At 49.6% G+C, this 17964-nt stretch overlaps 1 protein-coding gene and 1 long non-coding RNA gene across 4 annotated transcripts in view; one reads left to right on the top strand and one right to left on the bottom strand.

The window, feature by feature from the left end:
- Positions 1 to 17964, bottom strand: part of Pde4b (phosphodiesterase 4B, cAMP-specific) — a 441907-nt gene that overhangs the window by 110751 nt on the left and 313192 nt on the right. For all 3 annotated transcript variants that reach the window (XM_005385294.2, XM_005385295.2, XM_005385297.2), the window contains one exon: positions 7131 to 7325. In XM_005385294.2, the coding sequence (XP_005385351.1) occupies positions 7131 to 7325 (195 nt within the window). The remainder of the gene's footprint in view (positions 1 to 7130; positions 7326 to 17964) is intronic.
- On the top strand, positions 1453 to 17930 carry LOC102020930. The gene is made up of 3 exons (XR_260991.2): positions 1453 to 2783; positions 15862 to 16068; positions 17507 to 17930. It is a non-coding gene; the product is annotated as an uncharacterized LOC102020930 (long non-coding RNA).

Below are 17964 nucleotides of genomic sequence, written 5' to 3' on the forward strand. Positions count from 1 at the left end.
CTTCAAGTCAATCTAGCAAGGTTCTTGTGGGCTAACTTTCCAGAGTGAGGCCAAAGGCACAGTGACAAAGATGAGGCATTCTTGGTGTGATCACTGCCTGGGAGCCCTCCTACGTGCATTATCTCATTTAAGTTTTGCAGCAAGGTTGTGGGGCAGGTACTCTTCCTGTTCCCCTGTCATAGTTAACGAGGAGCCTCGGAGCATTTAGCAGCTCTTACCTAGCACACAGCTAATAAGTGGGGGAACCAAGGCTGCTTTACTCCCCAAATCTGCACTTTTAAACATGTGCTTCTTACTCTATGAAGGCGGCACAAAGGTGGCAAATCACATTATACAGAATCTAGGATCCTCGAAATCAAAACCAAGCAGGCGAGACAAAAAATATGTTTAAAACAGAAACAGGCTTTAATCCAGATTGAGAAAGAGGAGCAACAGATGCCTCGTTGGGTCCAAAGGAGAGGTCAGTTATCGGCTGAAAGAGGTGGAAAAGATCAATGGCTGAGCGGTGCTGGAGGTGAACCTGGAGGAGCAGGTCTTAAGAGCCGGGCGTAGACGCTGGGGATGGGCAAATTGTAGGAACGCAGGCACTGAGAGGGGAAGGCGCTGACCAAGCTTGCGGGGGACGCGCAGAGAACAGGAGGCCGGGAACCTTGGGGCTCCTGGAATGGAGCCTGCAGGAGACCGTGAAGCGTTAGCGGAGGACTCGTGGTGATCAGCGTACGGTGAACTGCACCCAGCACTGCCCCTCCAGGGCTGTTTTCTTCGGGCAGACTTTGAGATGAACGAAAACCTTGCTGTTTGTGCATGTTTCCCGTGGGAAATTCACATTGTTCGGCAGACATCAGGATGAGCTGAGGGATGAGGTAAGGAATCTTCTTCAAGCAGATCTCCTCTGAGTCCCGACGTCGGAAGTCTTAATATCTGACTAAAGGCAAATGAAATGAGCAAGAGCTTCTACATCGATAGTGCCTAGTGCTGGGGCACGGATGAACAAGTTGTGGAGTTACTGACGCTGCACGCACTAATGTGTACAACGAGGAGAGCAAATATGAACAGGGCACGGTGTCAACGTGAATGCATCATTATGGAACTTTGAAACTTAGAAGGAAGGTTTAAAAGCAGGAGACGGATTTGCAGTCCATAACATTGGCTTAATAATTGCATTGAGTTGCAGAAGCTAATGTACGTGGTGCAATGACTGGTAGATGGATTATCAGATAATTTGTGGTAAGTATAGGAAAACAACTATAGATTATGGAAATATTCTGAATTTTTAAAAGCAGTGACTTAATATATTGCTAACAAAAAGTGCACTGGCATCAGAATAGCAAAAGCCTTGATTATGAAAACTTGGGTAGCTACCTTTTATTTCTTTCTTTCTTTTTTGTCTTTTTTGAGACAGAGTCTTGCTCCGCAGTTCTAGCTGGTCTTGAGCTCACTTTGTAACCCAGGCTGGGCTTGAACTTGGAAAGATCCTCCTGCCTCAGCCTTCCGAGTGCCGGAATTACAGGAGGGAGCCACCATCGCTTCTCGGCCTTTTGGCTAAGATCAAGTGTAGTATCTGTTCTCAGTTACTTAACTACCCAAGCCACCAGAGAAGGCAAATTCCTCAGGAGTATTTAGATGCTCGGAAGCATGGCACGTGCACCATCTAGTGCCCAAACTGGCACATTGCACTTTCATCAAGCGGGAACTCCAGTCTGTGACAACTGGGTCTCCGAATTGGGTCTCAGCGCAGTGCAGGTCTGTTCTCAGGCACGCCATGGCTTTCCAGAGAGCAGGAAGCTGCTTCTCGCTCCTCGACTCTCACCGTTATGAATTATTTTAGCCTCTGTTTCTTCCCTGCACGCATAATTGTGTTTGTATTTCTCTTGAGATTGACGACAGTCTGCCTTACAGAGAGGTGAGTTAAGAGCCCAGACTTTGGAGTGAGACAGCCACTGGGCTCTCAGCGGCATTAGTACCTGCTATGAGCCATCAGGCGACCTCTTGGTGTCTTAAACTCATCTGTAAACTGCGGTCCCGGGAGAATGCAGTGCGTTCGATGCGTGTACCATTCCCAGGAGCCGTGGTTGGGGCAGAAAACCATTTTCTTTATTTCATCAGCGTGATTCCCGTCCTTAGCACACATCTTTACTCTCATTCATAGAGCTGAGCGTCCACCTCCCTAACTGATGAGGTTTTCTTCAAGACACTCAGCCTGCCCCTGGGGCAGTGGTGGGCGTCCCCGTTTATACAGCGTGTGGTAGTTTACCAAGCGCTTTCGTAGACACTACTTCTTGTGATAAAAGAGAGTCCCGAATCCCAGGGAATGGCACAGCCGTCCATCTCTTTGGCCAAACCTGAAACATCCCCTTCCTTCCCCGCAGTCAGCCGCCGGCCCCCGTTCAGCCTAACTTGCAAGTATTTATTAGGCGCCCGCTGGACCTGCTCTGATGCGATCGCTGCGCTCTGTGACGTGGATCAGCGATGCAGCCTCGGGTCTGGGTCCCCTGTACAAATCAGTGCAACCAGCGCTGTCGTGAAAATGTATTACGCTTTCCTACTTTAGAAAGCCCTAGTACTCCCCGCTGCTGGCCGGCAGCATGGAGGGCAACTCCTAAGTCTTCATAGCAAGGCCTCTCTCCCTTCTCCAGCCTCATCTTTCGGCAGTTCCCCGCTGCTCACGTCCTCTGCCTCAGCCACACCGAGCCGGGGACCCCCACATCGCTCCCACCCTAGAGCCAGGCGTGCCCAACCTCTCCTCCGGAGCACCCTCCGGCCTGCCCGATCCCGCTCGCTGGGTAAGCCTCTGCCCCCCGCCATCTCTGAAGGGAATCACACCACCCTTACTGATCTCCCAGCTCCCTCGCAGGCACAGAAACTGCCCTATTTGTTAGCAAAGTACCTCAGTTTAAGTCAATGTTTACGAAAAGAGTGAGGAAGATCCTCGTAGCAGGCGGGACGGCAGGCAGAGCAGAGATCAGGACCGTTGCTGTGAGTTCAGCCTCACTTGGAGCTGAGGTGCTGGACTCACACGCGGCTTTCGCCACTCGGAGCCCTGGGTTCAGGCTTTTATCTCCTGTTCGGCATCTCCAATGTCCTGTCTTTACAATGAGGACGTTACAGGACCGCCACACCGGGGACACGGAGATATAAGGACTTAGAATGGGCTTTACATAGTACATCAAACACAGGACACGATCCATAAACGTGTCTTATCGTACAGATAATTTAGGACTACATAAGAGCTCTGCTGGTTAATACCCAGCTGACAACTGGAGTAATAGAACCCTCACTGTACTTTTTGGGTAGCTCGTCAGCAAACAAGTCTGAAATCCGAGTGACTGTTCTTTGTGCTCAGTCTCTGGGTTCCAGGCTCCATTTTCTTTGATAAGGCTTTCCAGACGACACCAGGCAGTCCTCCGGGAAGCGGCAGCTTGAGGAGCTCCTCGCGGTGTAGGCTTTGCAGATAGGGTGCCCCAGTCAGAACAGCAAGGCGCCGCCTTCTCTGGTGCTTTGCAGGTGGATAATCAAAAGGCTTTCCTGAAGGATCTGCTTCCAGAGCAGATCCTGCCCGCGTTCTGGGCAGTGAAGCGGGCCTCCCTGGTTTTCTAGTACGTCCTGTTCCCGTTGGGAAATCGGTGCCTCGGTTCAGGAAGTCATTACATTAGAGATGACGATGACCCAAGAAGTGAGCAGAAACCAACAGATGATTGCCACATCTAGGAAACTATCTGCCGTTTCCTGTTGGGACCCGAGGAAGTCTTGTTTCCCTTCACCAGAAAGGCTTGTTTATATCTCTCGCTCCTTGCTGGAACTCACGGCCGTCTCTAATCTGCCGCTCACAGATTTTATTCGTACAGTCCTTATAGTCATTCTTCCCACACATCCCACCCTCTCACTCTTCTGAAAGACTTCACAAGGGGAAGGTCTGAAAGCCGGGGCTTCTGCTAGGAAGAAGGCTCCGTGCAGCGGACTCCTGCAGCTTCCCGCCCTATTCAGACGCAGGATTGGGGGAGCCGCGGAGGGGCCTCCAGCACCCCGCCCAGGGCCTTCACCGCTGGGCTCCTGGTTTATCTTTGCCGTCTTCTCCCCGGGTGTGCTGGCTGCAGACGGCAAGCGGCGGGAGCCCGGGAGCCGCCATTCCTCTATTTATTTCCGTCCATCCTGAAGGATAATAATTGGGAGGAAGAGCCTTAGGAGTGTTGCTTCAGTTTGGATCCAGAGGTCTGTGTGTAACTGATGAAATCCTAGCAGAATCTGGATACAATTCAAGTTCCACTTTTTTTCATCATATTGAGAAATGCAAGTTCCTAATGCTAAACTGACAAACATGGAGAATTTTTTTGTTGTTGTTGTTATAATGCTGAAATAGTTTCAAAACAAAATCGTGCGCTGGTTTACTCCCAAGCGTTTGACCGTATCCTGTGCTCCATACGCTGGAGCCAATGGTATCATGCTGCCAAGTGGGTTTTCCTGAGAACGGCTGCTCCCTGTTATGAAACTGTGCCCTTCCTAGATTTGTTCTTTAAAGTCCTTATTTTTAAAAAGTGAGGAGGATACTAAATGATTTCCACATAAAACCTTTACTTGGGTAAATTTAAAGCCAGCAATACTACGTAGGCTCTGAAGTTAGGGAGGGAATTTTACTGATCACTAAAACTGCACAAAGGGTGAACAGTTAATGAAGGGACACTGGGTGCGGGGGCAGACAGTGTGGCATCTCTGTTTTGATTTGTTTTGTTTTGTTTTGTTTTGTTTTATACAGGGTCTCACTCCATAGTTCAGGTTGGCCTTGAATTCACAGCAAGCCTCCTGCCTCAGCCTCCCGAGTGCTGGGATTACAGGCATGTGCCACCACACTGGGCAGCATCTCTGTTCTGCCAGCTACAGATTGTGCTGCACTGTGATCTTTAAGGTCTCTTCAAGTGTGAATTTTCTATAACCTTTTGATTCCAAGTAGAGAAACACATTCAGCAAGTGCCTTCTGCTGAGACTGACCAGCCTAGAGACCCACCGTGTTGTTTAGCATGGGTTTGAGGAACGATTAGCTGGAGGATGGACTGCAGAATGCCCATCTTCCGAAGCTGGCCCCTTCTCTCTAAAATGCCCTGTGCAGAAGGCTCTCGTTCCTGCGCTCACCATTTTGCCCACGTTCTGTCACGACGGGGACAAAAAGCCTTTGATCTTGGTGCAGGAGACAAGTCCCAGCATACTCACTGTCCAGAGCCACCGGGAGGACCTCAGGGGGAATGGCACTCCTTCGCGAGTCACAGCAGAGCGGCCCCCTCTTCTCAGCCTTGGGCCCCTCTGCTCTGCGTGGGCCTGTGACCTCCCTGCCAGGAGAGCTGCCGCTTCCCGGGGAAAGAACACAGACACGCGTCCTGGCGTCTCGCATATGGTTAGAGTTTGGATACGGTTTGAGCGTGTCTCACAAAGGGTCACGTGCCAGGAACCTGGTGGCCGGCATGGTGACACTGGGAGGTAGAGGGCCTCGTCAGAGGTGGGCACAGTATGAGCTAATTAGGTCACTGGGGTGTCACTGCAGGAAGGTGCGAGTGTAGCTCCTGCAGAGTGACTTGTTATCACGACATCAAGGCTAGCACACTCACTTGGCTCCTCCTGCCTGTGGCTGGTTTCCTTTCCATTTCTCTGCCATACTGAAATATAGTCAGGGGCCAATGCATGCTGTTTAGACCCTCCAGCCACTAGGGTGACGGGTCAAACCAACCACTTTTCTTTATACACTATGTAGGCTCAGGTGTTTTCTTATAGCAACAGACAATGGACCTAACAAGCATCCTTAGCTACATCACAAGATACAGCGTAAAATACAGCCACGCTCAATCTCTCAGAGACCCAGTTTCACCGGCTGCAGACAGGGCTGCTATGCTGGTAACACGGACAACATGTGGAGAAGCTGCTGGCGGGGTAAATAACCATGAGATGCTGGTTGACTTCCACTCTGCATGTATGTGTGTGGCTGTGCGTCCCTTTCATCATTCCTGCTTGGCTGTTACCTCCCAACCACATGCAAAAGTCTGGCGAATGGCATTTGTTTTTCACTCCTCTGTGATTTTTCCTGTTTTGTTCATCTTTCATTCACAGGGTGGCACACCACATCACACATAGGAGGGTTTCCGTAAATATTTGCCAGATGAATGGAAAGACAGAAGTGAGATTTGGGGCACACCATGACTGAAGTGTTTTGGGGCTGAGGTGCTTCATTAAAATTTGTCAGCAGAAGTGCTGTGGGGAGCCCTTCCTTGCTGCTGCAGGTGAAAATGTCCCTTTTCTGCGTTACAAGAAGGTGAAGGCTTTTGGCTGCCTTTCACATAGAAAAAGGGAACCCAGTGGAATTTTCCAGGCTGGCGACTTTAGGGAACTACTGATATTTTTATAACATATGATGTTAAAAACAATTGTATGTGTGCCCAGAAACCTTTTAAGGCATGGATTTCAGCATCCAACTTTCTCTGATTTCAGAAATCTCATAAATGAGCAATACAGCCCTGCCATTGTTCTTGAAGTAAAAATCAGAGATCTGCAATTAATAGCAGCAAAAGAAAACAAACAAACAAAAAAATCAGCTGTGCTTTGCAAGGTGAGGCGGTGTGCTGTGCCTCGTTAAGAAGCCAGGAGGCAAGCGTGTATTGGGGGAGTGTTCCAGACAGGGACCCTGGCATGTGGCTGGATGGCAGTTTAGTTAATGCCACCAAGCATAGGCTGGTGAGAGACAAGGCAGCTGACCAACCATCATTTTTCTTCTCTCCTGGAGCCTTATGGGAATTGCACAAGCAGCTGAAAATTAAAGTGTGATTTGCAAAATGTGTTAAGGTTCTCATCCCATAAACGATTCAGCAGTTCAGGAAATGAAGCTCTGTGCAAACTTTTAAAAGTATCAATAACAGATGTGAGCCGAACACCGTGTCTGAGGTTTCCAACAGCCCTGGAGAGGCCGGCTACAGATCCGCACCCTGCCGAGCGGGGGTGACCTTGAGCGGGTCAGCAATGCGACCGCTGAGTTTTCCTCCCGCCTCGGCCCTCTGTGAAAGGATTAGTGAGGAGCGGCTTTCGCTGCAGCCGGGAGACGCACCGGAAGGTGAGGCCAGTGTGGGAACGGAAAGGGCGACAAGCGCCGTACTCACTGCTCGCTTGGAAGAGAGGAGTTCCGCGACATCGCCTTGGGTGACAAGTCATAGTCGCTGTCCGATCTGTAGAGAAAGGACTCTCTGCGCTGGCTGTGCCCGGGAAAGGTGGCGTGCAGTACCAGCCCTGAGGACGAGCCGGCCTGAGGGTCCAGCGGGCTCCGACCTGGGGAAGGGCCATTTTCCACGTCAAAGCTTGAAGAGAAAGCAGGAAACTCCGGTCACAACGCAAGTCACAGAGGAGGACAGAGAACATACATCCCGCGCTCACGTGTGGCAGGTCCACAAAGCTGGACACTCCGTGGACACTTGTAACCCTCAAAACAGTTCTGAGCTGCCCTCGCTATTCCCATACAGGAAACTGAGTCCCACAGAGGGATTTGTCCAAACCCACTATTAGTAAACAGTGACCCAGAGTGTGAGCCCGAAGCAGAGCCCATGACCCCTCAGCAGCACGAGCATCTTGGACGAGTTCAGAAAGGAAGCCAAGAGTGAAATGAAGTTGTGGTGATAACGAGCACCGCCAGTGGACACGGCTCCCCAGCTCTGGGTGTCAGACACAGAGCTGCCACAACAACGAGGTGTCTTCTGGCCACCAATAAACATCACAGTCCCGTTGAACACTCTGTGTGCATATTTCTAAGCATTTCGGGAACAGACTGTTACCCTGAAAACACCCATTATTTGGTTAATGGGAGGCCTGGCCTGAGATTTAATATTCATGTGCAAGTCTAACTTGCAGAAACGGACTTAATTAATCTGATACAGCCAGCTCTCGCCTGAAGGCTGAGGACGGCTCTCTGGGGGAGGGAGCCCTAGCAGGCCCCAGGGGAGGTGTGCAGTGAGGTTGCTGGGGTCTCCCTCACCCTGAAGAGGGGCTCTCAAGCCCAGAACCATGTGGTGTTTTTTTCCTCATGCCGCTCCTCCTCTTCCTACCCTTCCCTTCATCTCTTGGTCTTCTTCTTCCTTTTTGCAAAAGACCTCTCTCCCCCTTTCCTGTTATCTGTCTTTTATGTTGTGCCTTAATTTATTTAGAATTAAGGCTTCTCGTGTAAGAGAAACCACGAGGTATTTAAGCTTGTGTGTCTGACGTATTCCACTTAACGTTACAGTCTCATGGTGCACCCTCTTCCAACACCTGAGTTTTATCTTCTTTATAAGCCCACAGTTATCTGGTCAATGAATGAATAGACAAGAGTAGTAGAGATTCTGCCTCTTGTCTTCTCTCCCTATCCTGGTATCTCCTTTGCACTGTGTCCTTCCTACGTTCTCCTTTATTGGTCCAAATCCATTTTTCTTGCATATGGGACCTGCATTGGCCTCCAGTGGGCAGCAGCCTTGTCCCTAGTATTTCTCTATATCACACGCTGCTCCACGGCCAGCACTCTGAAGAGAGGGGTGCGGGGCTCAGGTGCTCCTTTTCCAAGTTGGACCCCAAGAGCTGGCTTCCTTCAGAACCATCCAGCTGCCATACATTTTAAAAATGTTCTCTGTTCCTTTCTTTCACTAATTTTGACAATGCTGCTCTCTTTGGGTGGATTTTCGCTTATATTTCTTCATTTTACAAAGTGCTTCCTAATATATTATTTCACTGAATGCTAAAAAGCAGGTGACCGTGTAATATGATTCTACTGTGCATTTGAGGTACATAAAATTTAGGAACACACAGACACCTCGCTTAAAGTGCTGGAGCAGTAGTTCCTCTGCCCACTTCCCCCGGCAGAAATGCTCTCAGACCCTCACTCACACACAGAGAGCGACAAATCTTATACCTGCTTCCGTAGGCATACATATCTATGATGACGTCTAATTTATAAAGTAGGCCTACTAAGAGATTAATGGCAAATAATAAGATAGCATAATTTTAACACTATACTCAAATTATTTAAAACTTATGAACTATTTCTGGAATTTTCCACTTAATGTTTTTGAACCCTGGCTGACTGCAGTCACAGAAACCATGCAAAATGAGACCACAGACGCTGGAGGAGGCAGGTCAACTGTAATCTACAGACGGGGCAATGGGAGAGCCAGGCTTCCAACTCGTCTCTTCACAGTTTTGGACTGCCCTAATCCCAGAGTTCCAAAATGGGCCATGGGACGGTGGACTGTGATTTCCTTTCAGTCTCTGATTTACAAAAAAACATGTTCTCGGCCAGGATGTGGGAGGCTGAGGCAGGAGGATCAGTGAGCCAGTCTGGGCTACCAAATGAGCTCCAGGCCTGTCTGATCTACAGAGCAAGACCTTGTCTCAAAAAACCCAAGCCTATCCCAAACCAAACCAAACCAACAGAAAATAATAATGACAGCCCCAGACAACCTGCAAACAACTCCAGGAGCCTGATAGAAAGTGGCCCGTGAAACTCTGCTAAGTAAAAGGATGAAGGCTAAGGGTGAGTCACAGCAGTCCAGTATGTACGTAAGGTTTCAAGATGCATGGGTGGGTTTCCCAGCAGGCAGGTGGGTGGGTGGGCAGCAGGCGGGCAACTGCTCACCCGGCCCAGCCCTGCAGCCGGCGGGCTGGGAGGTGACCACGCTGTGAGCCACCCAGGCCGCAGCAAGTGAGGGGCAGTGACACCAACTGGCAGACCTCCCTCGATCGGCACGAGTGGCTGAGCAAACTAAAGAGCCCCTTGTGGAGGCGCAGAGTCTGTGAGTCCTGAGGCTGGCGCTCAGCTCCTCCTGAGGGCAGGAGGGGAGGGTGGGATCGCACGGAAGTAATGGCGGCACAAGCTTTGGAGTTCACGTGTGCGCTCCTCTGGTCTGCGTCTGCTCGGCCTGCTGGATACCGAAACAACTAACTACTGGCAGCTGGCATCCCCCGCCGCCCCAGGGCCCTCCAGGATGGGCTGCATGTTGTGACAATCCAGCAGCCAAGGGGCTGGCCTGGGGAACAACCAGGGACCTCCCGCCCCAGCCCGTGGCCTGGCTCCACTTCACCGGTCAGTGCTCATGTGAGAACCAGTCACGACAAGCTGTACCACTCCTGCGTGTACCTATGCCAAGGCTCAGAAGAGATGCCCAGTGGGTGAGCCCACCTTGCTCTCAAAACCTTCTCCAGGCTGGCTTCCACCAGGGCGAGCTCTGCCCTCTTCCCCACTAGAGCCATTTGTGCTGGGCAGAGGGTACGTCCACAGAGCATTTTCCCGGCCGTGAGTGTCCCGGGGCAACCTGTCCCTCGTACTCGTTGGCATCCAGAAGCTCTCCCCTGCTGCGTAGGCAGGGGCTAGGCTCCGACTCCGACACCCAGACTCCCCCCATGCCATCCCTCTTTGGATGGGTTTTCTGGCTCCCTTCCCCTGCCTACTCTCACAGGAGGTTTGCTGGAATTTAGAAGCAGTCTGCGTGAGACAAATGGCCTTTCATATTCCCTGGGGCACTGTTTCAAAGCAACCAACCCAGATGCACAACTCTGGAACAAGCATGAATCACCAACCAGACACCAGCCCCAGTCACAGCAGAATCAGCGGGCAGACATCACAATGCATCCCACAGATCCGGGGGCAGAGAGAGTGCGGGCAGGGGGGACGGGAGACAGCTCTGACAAGCGAGGTGAACGCCCCACACAAGCCGAAACACAACTGGCGGGGAAGGCGAGTCTGCCACGGCAGGAGCAAACACGCAAGTTAGGCCATTTACTTAGGGTGGTTCTTGCCCCTGCCTTGGTCAGGACACACATTTCACCTTTAGGCTTCTTGAGATTGAAAAGCCACCGTGGAAGTGATACAAAACGCGGTATACAACCTGGACGAGAGAGAAAAGCATAGCGTCCTTACTACCAGTTTAGAATTTTTTCATCTGAATTTTCTTCCCGCTGTGGGTTTGGATTCTGATTTTTTTTTCCCGCAAGGTTTGACCATATATGGAAGCTTCTAGAATTATCATTTTTATTGGGCTCCTTAATAGCTCATCCAGTAGTTGTACCACAACTCTCTTGACATTTTCTTTCCACTGGTCATCCTGTGCATGATTCTGAACAGGCTACAGTTGGTACCTTTGATTTCATTCAAGGAAATTTCAGGTAGAGGAAGCATGTGGCCTCACGTGCTTCAGAACATTTGATGAGGATGTACGCAGTGAGACAGAGAACAAAGGTGAATGTTCAATTTTAAAAGAAAATTATGACACTAAAAGACACGTTTTAATTAATGCCCTAAAAACACTCCCTTCACGTCAATATACTTACCGCTCACTTTTGCCACTTTCTGAGGCCGTTCCTCAGTCCTGCCCCTTGAGCGTCTTTAGTTGCTCTGCCCTGGCTGCCTTGATGTCCTGAATCAATTCAAAATGCTTCCTTTTCATGGTCACTTCGAGTTAGGGGAAGAGCCAGAAGTCCCATAGTGCCATATCTGGTGAATAAGGTGGGTGAGGACACATGGTTCTTACAAGCTGCCTTTCCATGGAACGGTGCTTGGCAGCTGGATTCACCATATTTTTGATCACACCACATGAAGGCACTCACAGAGACCAACTTTCAGAACTGCTTCAGCAAGGGCAAGAGCAGAGGGATCAGCGTGCCTGAATCAAGGAGGAAGAGTTGGGGTGGTCAATGGCAATGTTTTTTTCACTAATTCGTTTTTTAAATTTTTCTGAAATATTCACCGTATTTCCCGATCGCACCATTTCTGCCTGCCTGGAGCAGGTTGCTCATATCCAGCATGTGAGCAGAAACAGTGCTGGCCATGGCCTTTCTTCTGGGGCCAACAACCCCTCTTCCCGGTCCTGCTTTGGGGTGTGCAGGACTCTGCTCCCTGGACCCGCCTGCCTTGGTTGACCTTCCGTGGTGAGTCCGTGGCTTGTGATCTAGACCATTTTACCACTTGCTCTGCTCCGTGTCCTGAGGTCTCAGCTCCTGAGGGAGCGGCAGCAGGTAACGGCGGAGGTGAGTCATGAGGGTCCCTGGGACTGCAGTGCCCTTCTCATGCTGTCTCCAAGACCCTGGCTTCTCCACTCAGCTTGGATCACCTTCTCCAGGGACACTGGAGCCCCATGTGGCTTTAGGTGCTTGTACACACATGCAGCATTGCATTTCCTTTCCACAGATCCGGCCCGGAAGAATGTGCAGGAGCCCAGCTCCACGAGCCCCTGCGATATCCAAGCCCATGCCTGCTCGAGCCCCTTCCCTAAAATAGCACAGAACAGACACACCCCCGGACAGCCAGCTCATCTCCGGGTCGCTAGTAGCACCTCATGCCACATGAGCACTAGGGAGATCACTGGTACATGGCACTTTGTGGAGAACGCTGCTAGGATAGCATCTGTACAAGCACCACACAGAGTGTCTCCTCACAGAGTTTCTCTGTGGCTCACCAATCTGCAGCCCCCAGGGACACAGAGGGCTGACTACTTTAGCACAGCACCTGCACTTTTCTGTCCGGTTCTCCATTTGTCTGGCTTCTTCCCAGGAGACTGTTACACTCAGGAAATAAATATTATTTGTTCATCTGCACCTGAGCCCTGTGAGTGGTGGGTCTTCCAACGGTTGTCTGAACTGACCCAGGAAACCATCAGGTGGCGTGCACATTTTTCTCCTGCCCTCCCCCTCCAAAGCCGGGGCACAGATTTCTCCTGCCTCCATCACATGAGTCTGTGGAGGTGTGGCTTCAGTTTCTCTAATGAATCATGTGGAGGCAATGATCCAAAAATTTTTCAAAAAGAATTTTTTTAGAGCGTACTGTGTTTTCCCTGAGCAAAACAGACCTGCATAGAAACATCTCCAGCTTAGACAGCTGAACAGACAAAGTTGCTGCCCTGACCCCTGAGGGGACGAGCGCTCTTCTGCTGGCTTCCGTTCGCTCTCTCATCCCCATGTGTGTTTATAAACCGGCTGTCCTCTGCCCCACACCCCCTGGTGGCCTCCGCTGCCCGGGAAGCTCACAGCACCGGTCCTGGGTGGTGACAGGAGGTGCCAGCAGGTGGCAGAAGACCCCGCTCCTTCTCACTCCCAGCCCCAATCTGAGCCCTGGGGCTGCTCAGAGAGCAGACCCAGCCTTCTTCAGGAGCCTTTGAGGGAAAATGAGGGCTACAGAACCAAACCATGAGGTTCACAGGAAACCTGTGATTAAACCAGGAGACGCTTTACTTATGAGAACTCTAGCGAAGCCAGGCAGTTGCAGAATTGCCTGCAATTGTCCCCAGAATTATCTCTGCAAACCCCAGTTCCTGGAACAAAGGCTCACGGAGCAGTGTTCCAGGCAGAACTCATTTCTGGATCATGGGCATCTTTCTTTGTCAACTCAGCATTCTCAGGCGGTCCTCTCTGGCTTGCCCTGACAAACAGGCTCCCTGAAAAGACTGCGGGTCCACAAGACAGGTTTAAACTCAAGAGTCCAGCAGAACTGCTTCCCTCCTTCTGGGGAGAGAGCTCTGCTGTCTCCAGCTTGCCTTCCTTCTCAGAAACCAGTCCCTGGGTGTCTTCTGCCTCGCTGAGTTCTCCCTGCTACTCTGGTAAGCCAATTCTCTCGGCTTAGTGTCAAAAAGGAAAGAGATGAGGCCCCAGCGTGAAGCTTCATTTTAGAAATCTGAGTGTGCGACTTCTTTTTATTACTCCCTGCCATCTGTACCCAGGTCCTCCCTGCGCATCCCCTCCATCCCTTCTGGAGCCCGGCATCCGAATGATGCCCTGCATTTCTCCGGTTTGCTATCTGGCCTCCCCCATCGGACTGTGTCTTCTTTGAGGCAGGAACCAGGCCTCGCGTTTTTGTATTTCCAGACCCCGAAGCTGAGTCTCACACCAAAAGGCACACACAGTACTTGCTGAGTGAGCACAAGGAATTCACAGTCTCTGTCTGTCACCTGACGCAAAGTTCCTCTTGGCTTAGACCCTCCGGCAGGTACAGACCACAGCGGAGCTCCTAAGAGAGGGCACTGTGGCCTTCTGGCCTTTCACAGCCTGGTCCTGTCCTCCCTTCAGTACCCTGGCCATGCCGTCCCAGGACATTTTGCTGACAAGAACTATTTTGTCTATAATAAGGTGTACGTTTGTGTACGCCTACATGTGTGGCAGGGGTGTTCATGTGAAAATACTGTTTCTTTGATGTTCTGTTAGAACAGATTCCCCCTAGTCACAGTCAGAAACGAGCACCTTCAAATGCTGCGTTATACTTTTGATGAGAAGAAAGAGCTATTTAGCCATTTACTAATGCACTTACAATGGCATCACCTCGGTGTGCTGTCCGGCTCCTGCAGAGGGCAAGCTGGGTGGGACTTGCACCTTTACTCACAGTGTGACAGTGACAAGCATGTTTACGGCTGGCAGGAGCCAGCCCTAATTTCTAACACAGGCCTGAACCCAGCGGGATAGCAGCCAGGGGTAAGAGAGCCCATGTCCCCCTCTGTCACGACTACAGCAAGATCTTGCAATTCAACCCCAAGAATCTGGTTCCAAAGTCTATGGCTCTCCTTCCCCCTACCAGGAAGGAGAATGCTGCTGTGTGACTCATCTGAATTCTACCAGCAGCTCCCCGTTACTTTCTGTCTTTCCCAGGGGTTTTGAAAATTACATTTGTGGCAACAATCCCAAGCTACTTTCTCCAGAAAGGCTTAACCAGAGGCAGCGCCGCAAGGCTGCGGAGCTCTGGGGCTCCTGGATCCGGTCCAGCTCCTGCTCTGTGAGGGACAAGCCGATAGGAAGCAGGGACTCCCTATTCCCTGCCCCGCACTCCGCAGCATCTCTCCACCGAGACGAAGCTGTGGGTAGGAGACCGCCGGGTGCCTCCATGATGAGACGTCTCATGGCTTTTGGGAGAGACTAAAGATTGGCTCTCAGGTGTGGCCTTGTGTTGATGGTGACGATCGTTCACTCATTCAGAACATTTTTTACTGAGTGCCCACTGGGGAACAAGGCATTGCTGTTGGCTTGAGAATAGAGCAACGTGCAAGACAGAAAGGTCCTTGGGCCAAGGATGCGCCATAGGTGACCCAGTGAGAGAGATTCGGGTCATGGTGATAGCCACAGAGGAAGAAGAGGAAAACGCAAGGGTGTGGTAGAGACAGTTCGGAGAACGCTGCTGTAGTCCACGGGGTCAGCAGGGTGGCCAGCAGGCCCACCTGTGATAGCCACGTGGTCCACCCATGATAGCTACCCCTCCCCTCTTTCTCGGGTGATGTCATCTGAGTTGAGGTCTGATAAAGGTTATGGCAAAGATTTCTTTGTTCTTGGATTCTTGCTTCATTTCTACACCCCTTTCAGCAAAGGACTGGTCAGATGATGCTTGGAATTTAGTGTCAATTACTGTATTACGCTGATGACTTAATTTTCCCTGTGCTTGAGCTTCTTTCTTAGCTGGGTTAGTTGTTCTACAAGAGTATATAGTTATAGTTGTTATTATGTAAGTGTGTGTAAGTATGCATTGTTATTATATATTAGTATACATCAGTTCATATATACACACCTTATCATATATGTCTACATTAATAACTAAAATAATAACTGTAGTTATTTTAGTTACAATATAATTACATCTATATTAATGTGTAGGTATCTGTGTACCTGGATACCTAGGTCTGTCGCATAACACTTGTCTAGCACATGGTTAGTTTACTAGTCTTCCCTCAGAGGGCTGTGTTTGTAAAGGTACAGAACACCTGTTCTGTATACTTTACCCCAGTGCACAGGGCCACGTCTGTCTGGCTGTAGGCACTTAATAGAAGTGTGATGAATAAACAAGTGAAAGAACCAATGACTTGGGACTGAGGAAGTTCCATGAACTCCGCTTGATCTCCATCACAGGCAGCACCCGGGGCTTCTCCAGTGAGGACTGAGTGGTGTGAGAAACGAGTCAGACCTTGCTCCCTGCTCTAATCAGCTGCTCACAGCTCTCCCGTGAGGAAGAATTAAGGGTCTGCTACAAACACCACCTCTTCCACAGGACGCCCACCCGAAAGAGATGGCCAGCAACCGCACAGCGCAGCACCCTCATCGCTGGGCATGGATGGGGTGAGAGATGGGGGTACCACAGAAATCCCTCTCCATGGTCCTTTGCAAAAATCTTTCCTCTGCTGAGGACTTTTCTTGGGAACTATTTTAGTTACCACTTGAGATCTTTTTTGGGGGTTAACACATTTCTCCAAAGAAACAGAACTGCAAAACGAATGCCAACACCTAATTTTTCTAATGAGGCTGTAAGATAGAGGCCATTTTTAAAGAGCTTTGTTTCATATGCACAGAAACGTATTTTGTTATGATCCTTAATAACTTCACATTGTGTTAATAACTTCACTTTGTGTTATTCCTATTATACTATTTGATGCCCAAGAAAACCAAGACATGATACAAATGATCTTACCTCATAATTACAAGACCATTTTTTTTCTAGAAAATTTACAACGTATCCTATCTATTTCCAGGTTAAAAAATGTGTTTAGGAATAAGAATATTATAATGTGAGTGCAAGTTTCTTTCTGCTTTCTAATTATGGTTGAAATTTCACAGGCTAACTCTCAAACTTTCCTTGGTTAAAATCTGCTAAGGAATCTGATGACTCTTAACAGTAAGAGTCACTTTCTACAGCACAGACATTCTTAGGAAAGATGAGGTCCCCTGATGGGACACTGTATTTGTGAAGGAAAATGCTTTTCAGGGAGATTTTATACAGGGTATGGGAATGACCTTTTGTGTACCCAGTATGCACTTTGGGTATACAGGTCTGTTGTGTCTACCAGTGTATTACCTAGTAGTATCTAGCACCTGCCTGGGACATGCTGCTAGTTCTGAACAAATGCCTGCTCAGGGGATTAATATGTGCATAGTAGGTCACCCTACTGTGTGTCTCAGACTACATTCTCTACTTTCTAAAAGAAGTTGTAAGAGATATTCCAATGCTTTTTTAACGAGATATAAATACTCCAATTTATAAGTGAGGTAGACTTGCCAATAACAAGATCAATTAATTAAATAAAATATTTACTGAGAAGTAATGGTGCCAGCATTCAGGAGCTCACAGGCAATTAGGGAAATGAGAATAATCTGGGAAAACAAGCTCTTCCTCAACCAGGGACAGCTTCAAGAAATTACTGCTTTTGTAAATTCTCACATGCCATGTGGAAGTCATTTCTAGAAATGAGTTGGAAACCAGTACCTGAAATACTGCAGAGATGGACAGTTAGCCTCTGTCTGTACACCTCAGTGATGCGGAATGTATTAACCCCAGGAGACAGTGCACTGCAGTTTTGGGTTGATTTAACTCTTCATGACTTGGGCCAGGAAACGTAAATGTCTGTTAAACTTCAGCTGCTCTCCTCCTGAGTGGCCCACACTCACCGGCTCCCCCTCTGTGTCAGCGCAGCCCCCTCCTCCTCAGTCACACCAAGCAGTCATCTGTAATTTTATTTCCTTTCTTTTTCCTGTTGGCCAACACGTGCTGCCCGCCCTGTAGGGAACCACCTGCTTGATGACCATCGTGGCTTTAGGCACACAGGTTTCCAACAGGATGAAGGCTCCAACTGATCTCCTTGCTTCTGCTCCCCGCTGCAGCCATTTCTCCAAACCTTCTGCCACGACAGCAAGATCAGTCTTGAAACAAAAGTATAGTAAAAGCACGACGCTGCCCTTGGAATAAAATCCAAACTCCTTTCCACAGACTGCAAATCTCAAGACTCCTCTTGGGCGTCCCACCCTCTGCCCAGGGAGCTCCAGCTCCTGGATGTCTTTTGTGTTTCAGAAAGGTGGCATCTTTCCCACCCCCGTGTCTTCCACTCATGTGCTCTGTTTACTGGTGATCTTTCTTGTTTCTAACGCTTCCAGCTCATAGACAAGCTGAGCGAACATCTGTTCAAGGAATAAATAAATGCTGGCTTCTCTGCTTGTTTTCTCTTCTGTTCTTTGCATGGCTGC

This window comes from Chinchilla lanigera, unplaced genomic scaffold (genome assembly GCF_000276665.1).
Source record: "Chinchilla lanigera isolate Chin_1 unplaced genomic scaffold, ChiLan1.0 scaffold00022, whole genome shotgun sequence".
Classification (NCBI taxonomy): Eukaryota; Metazoa; Chordata; class Mammalia; order Rodentia; family Chinchillidae; genus Chinchilla; species Chinchilla lanigera.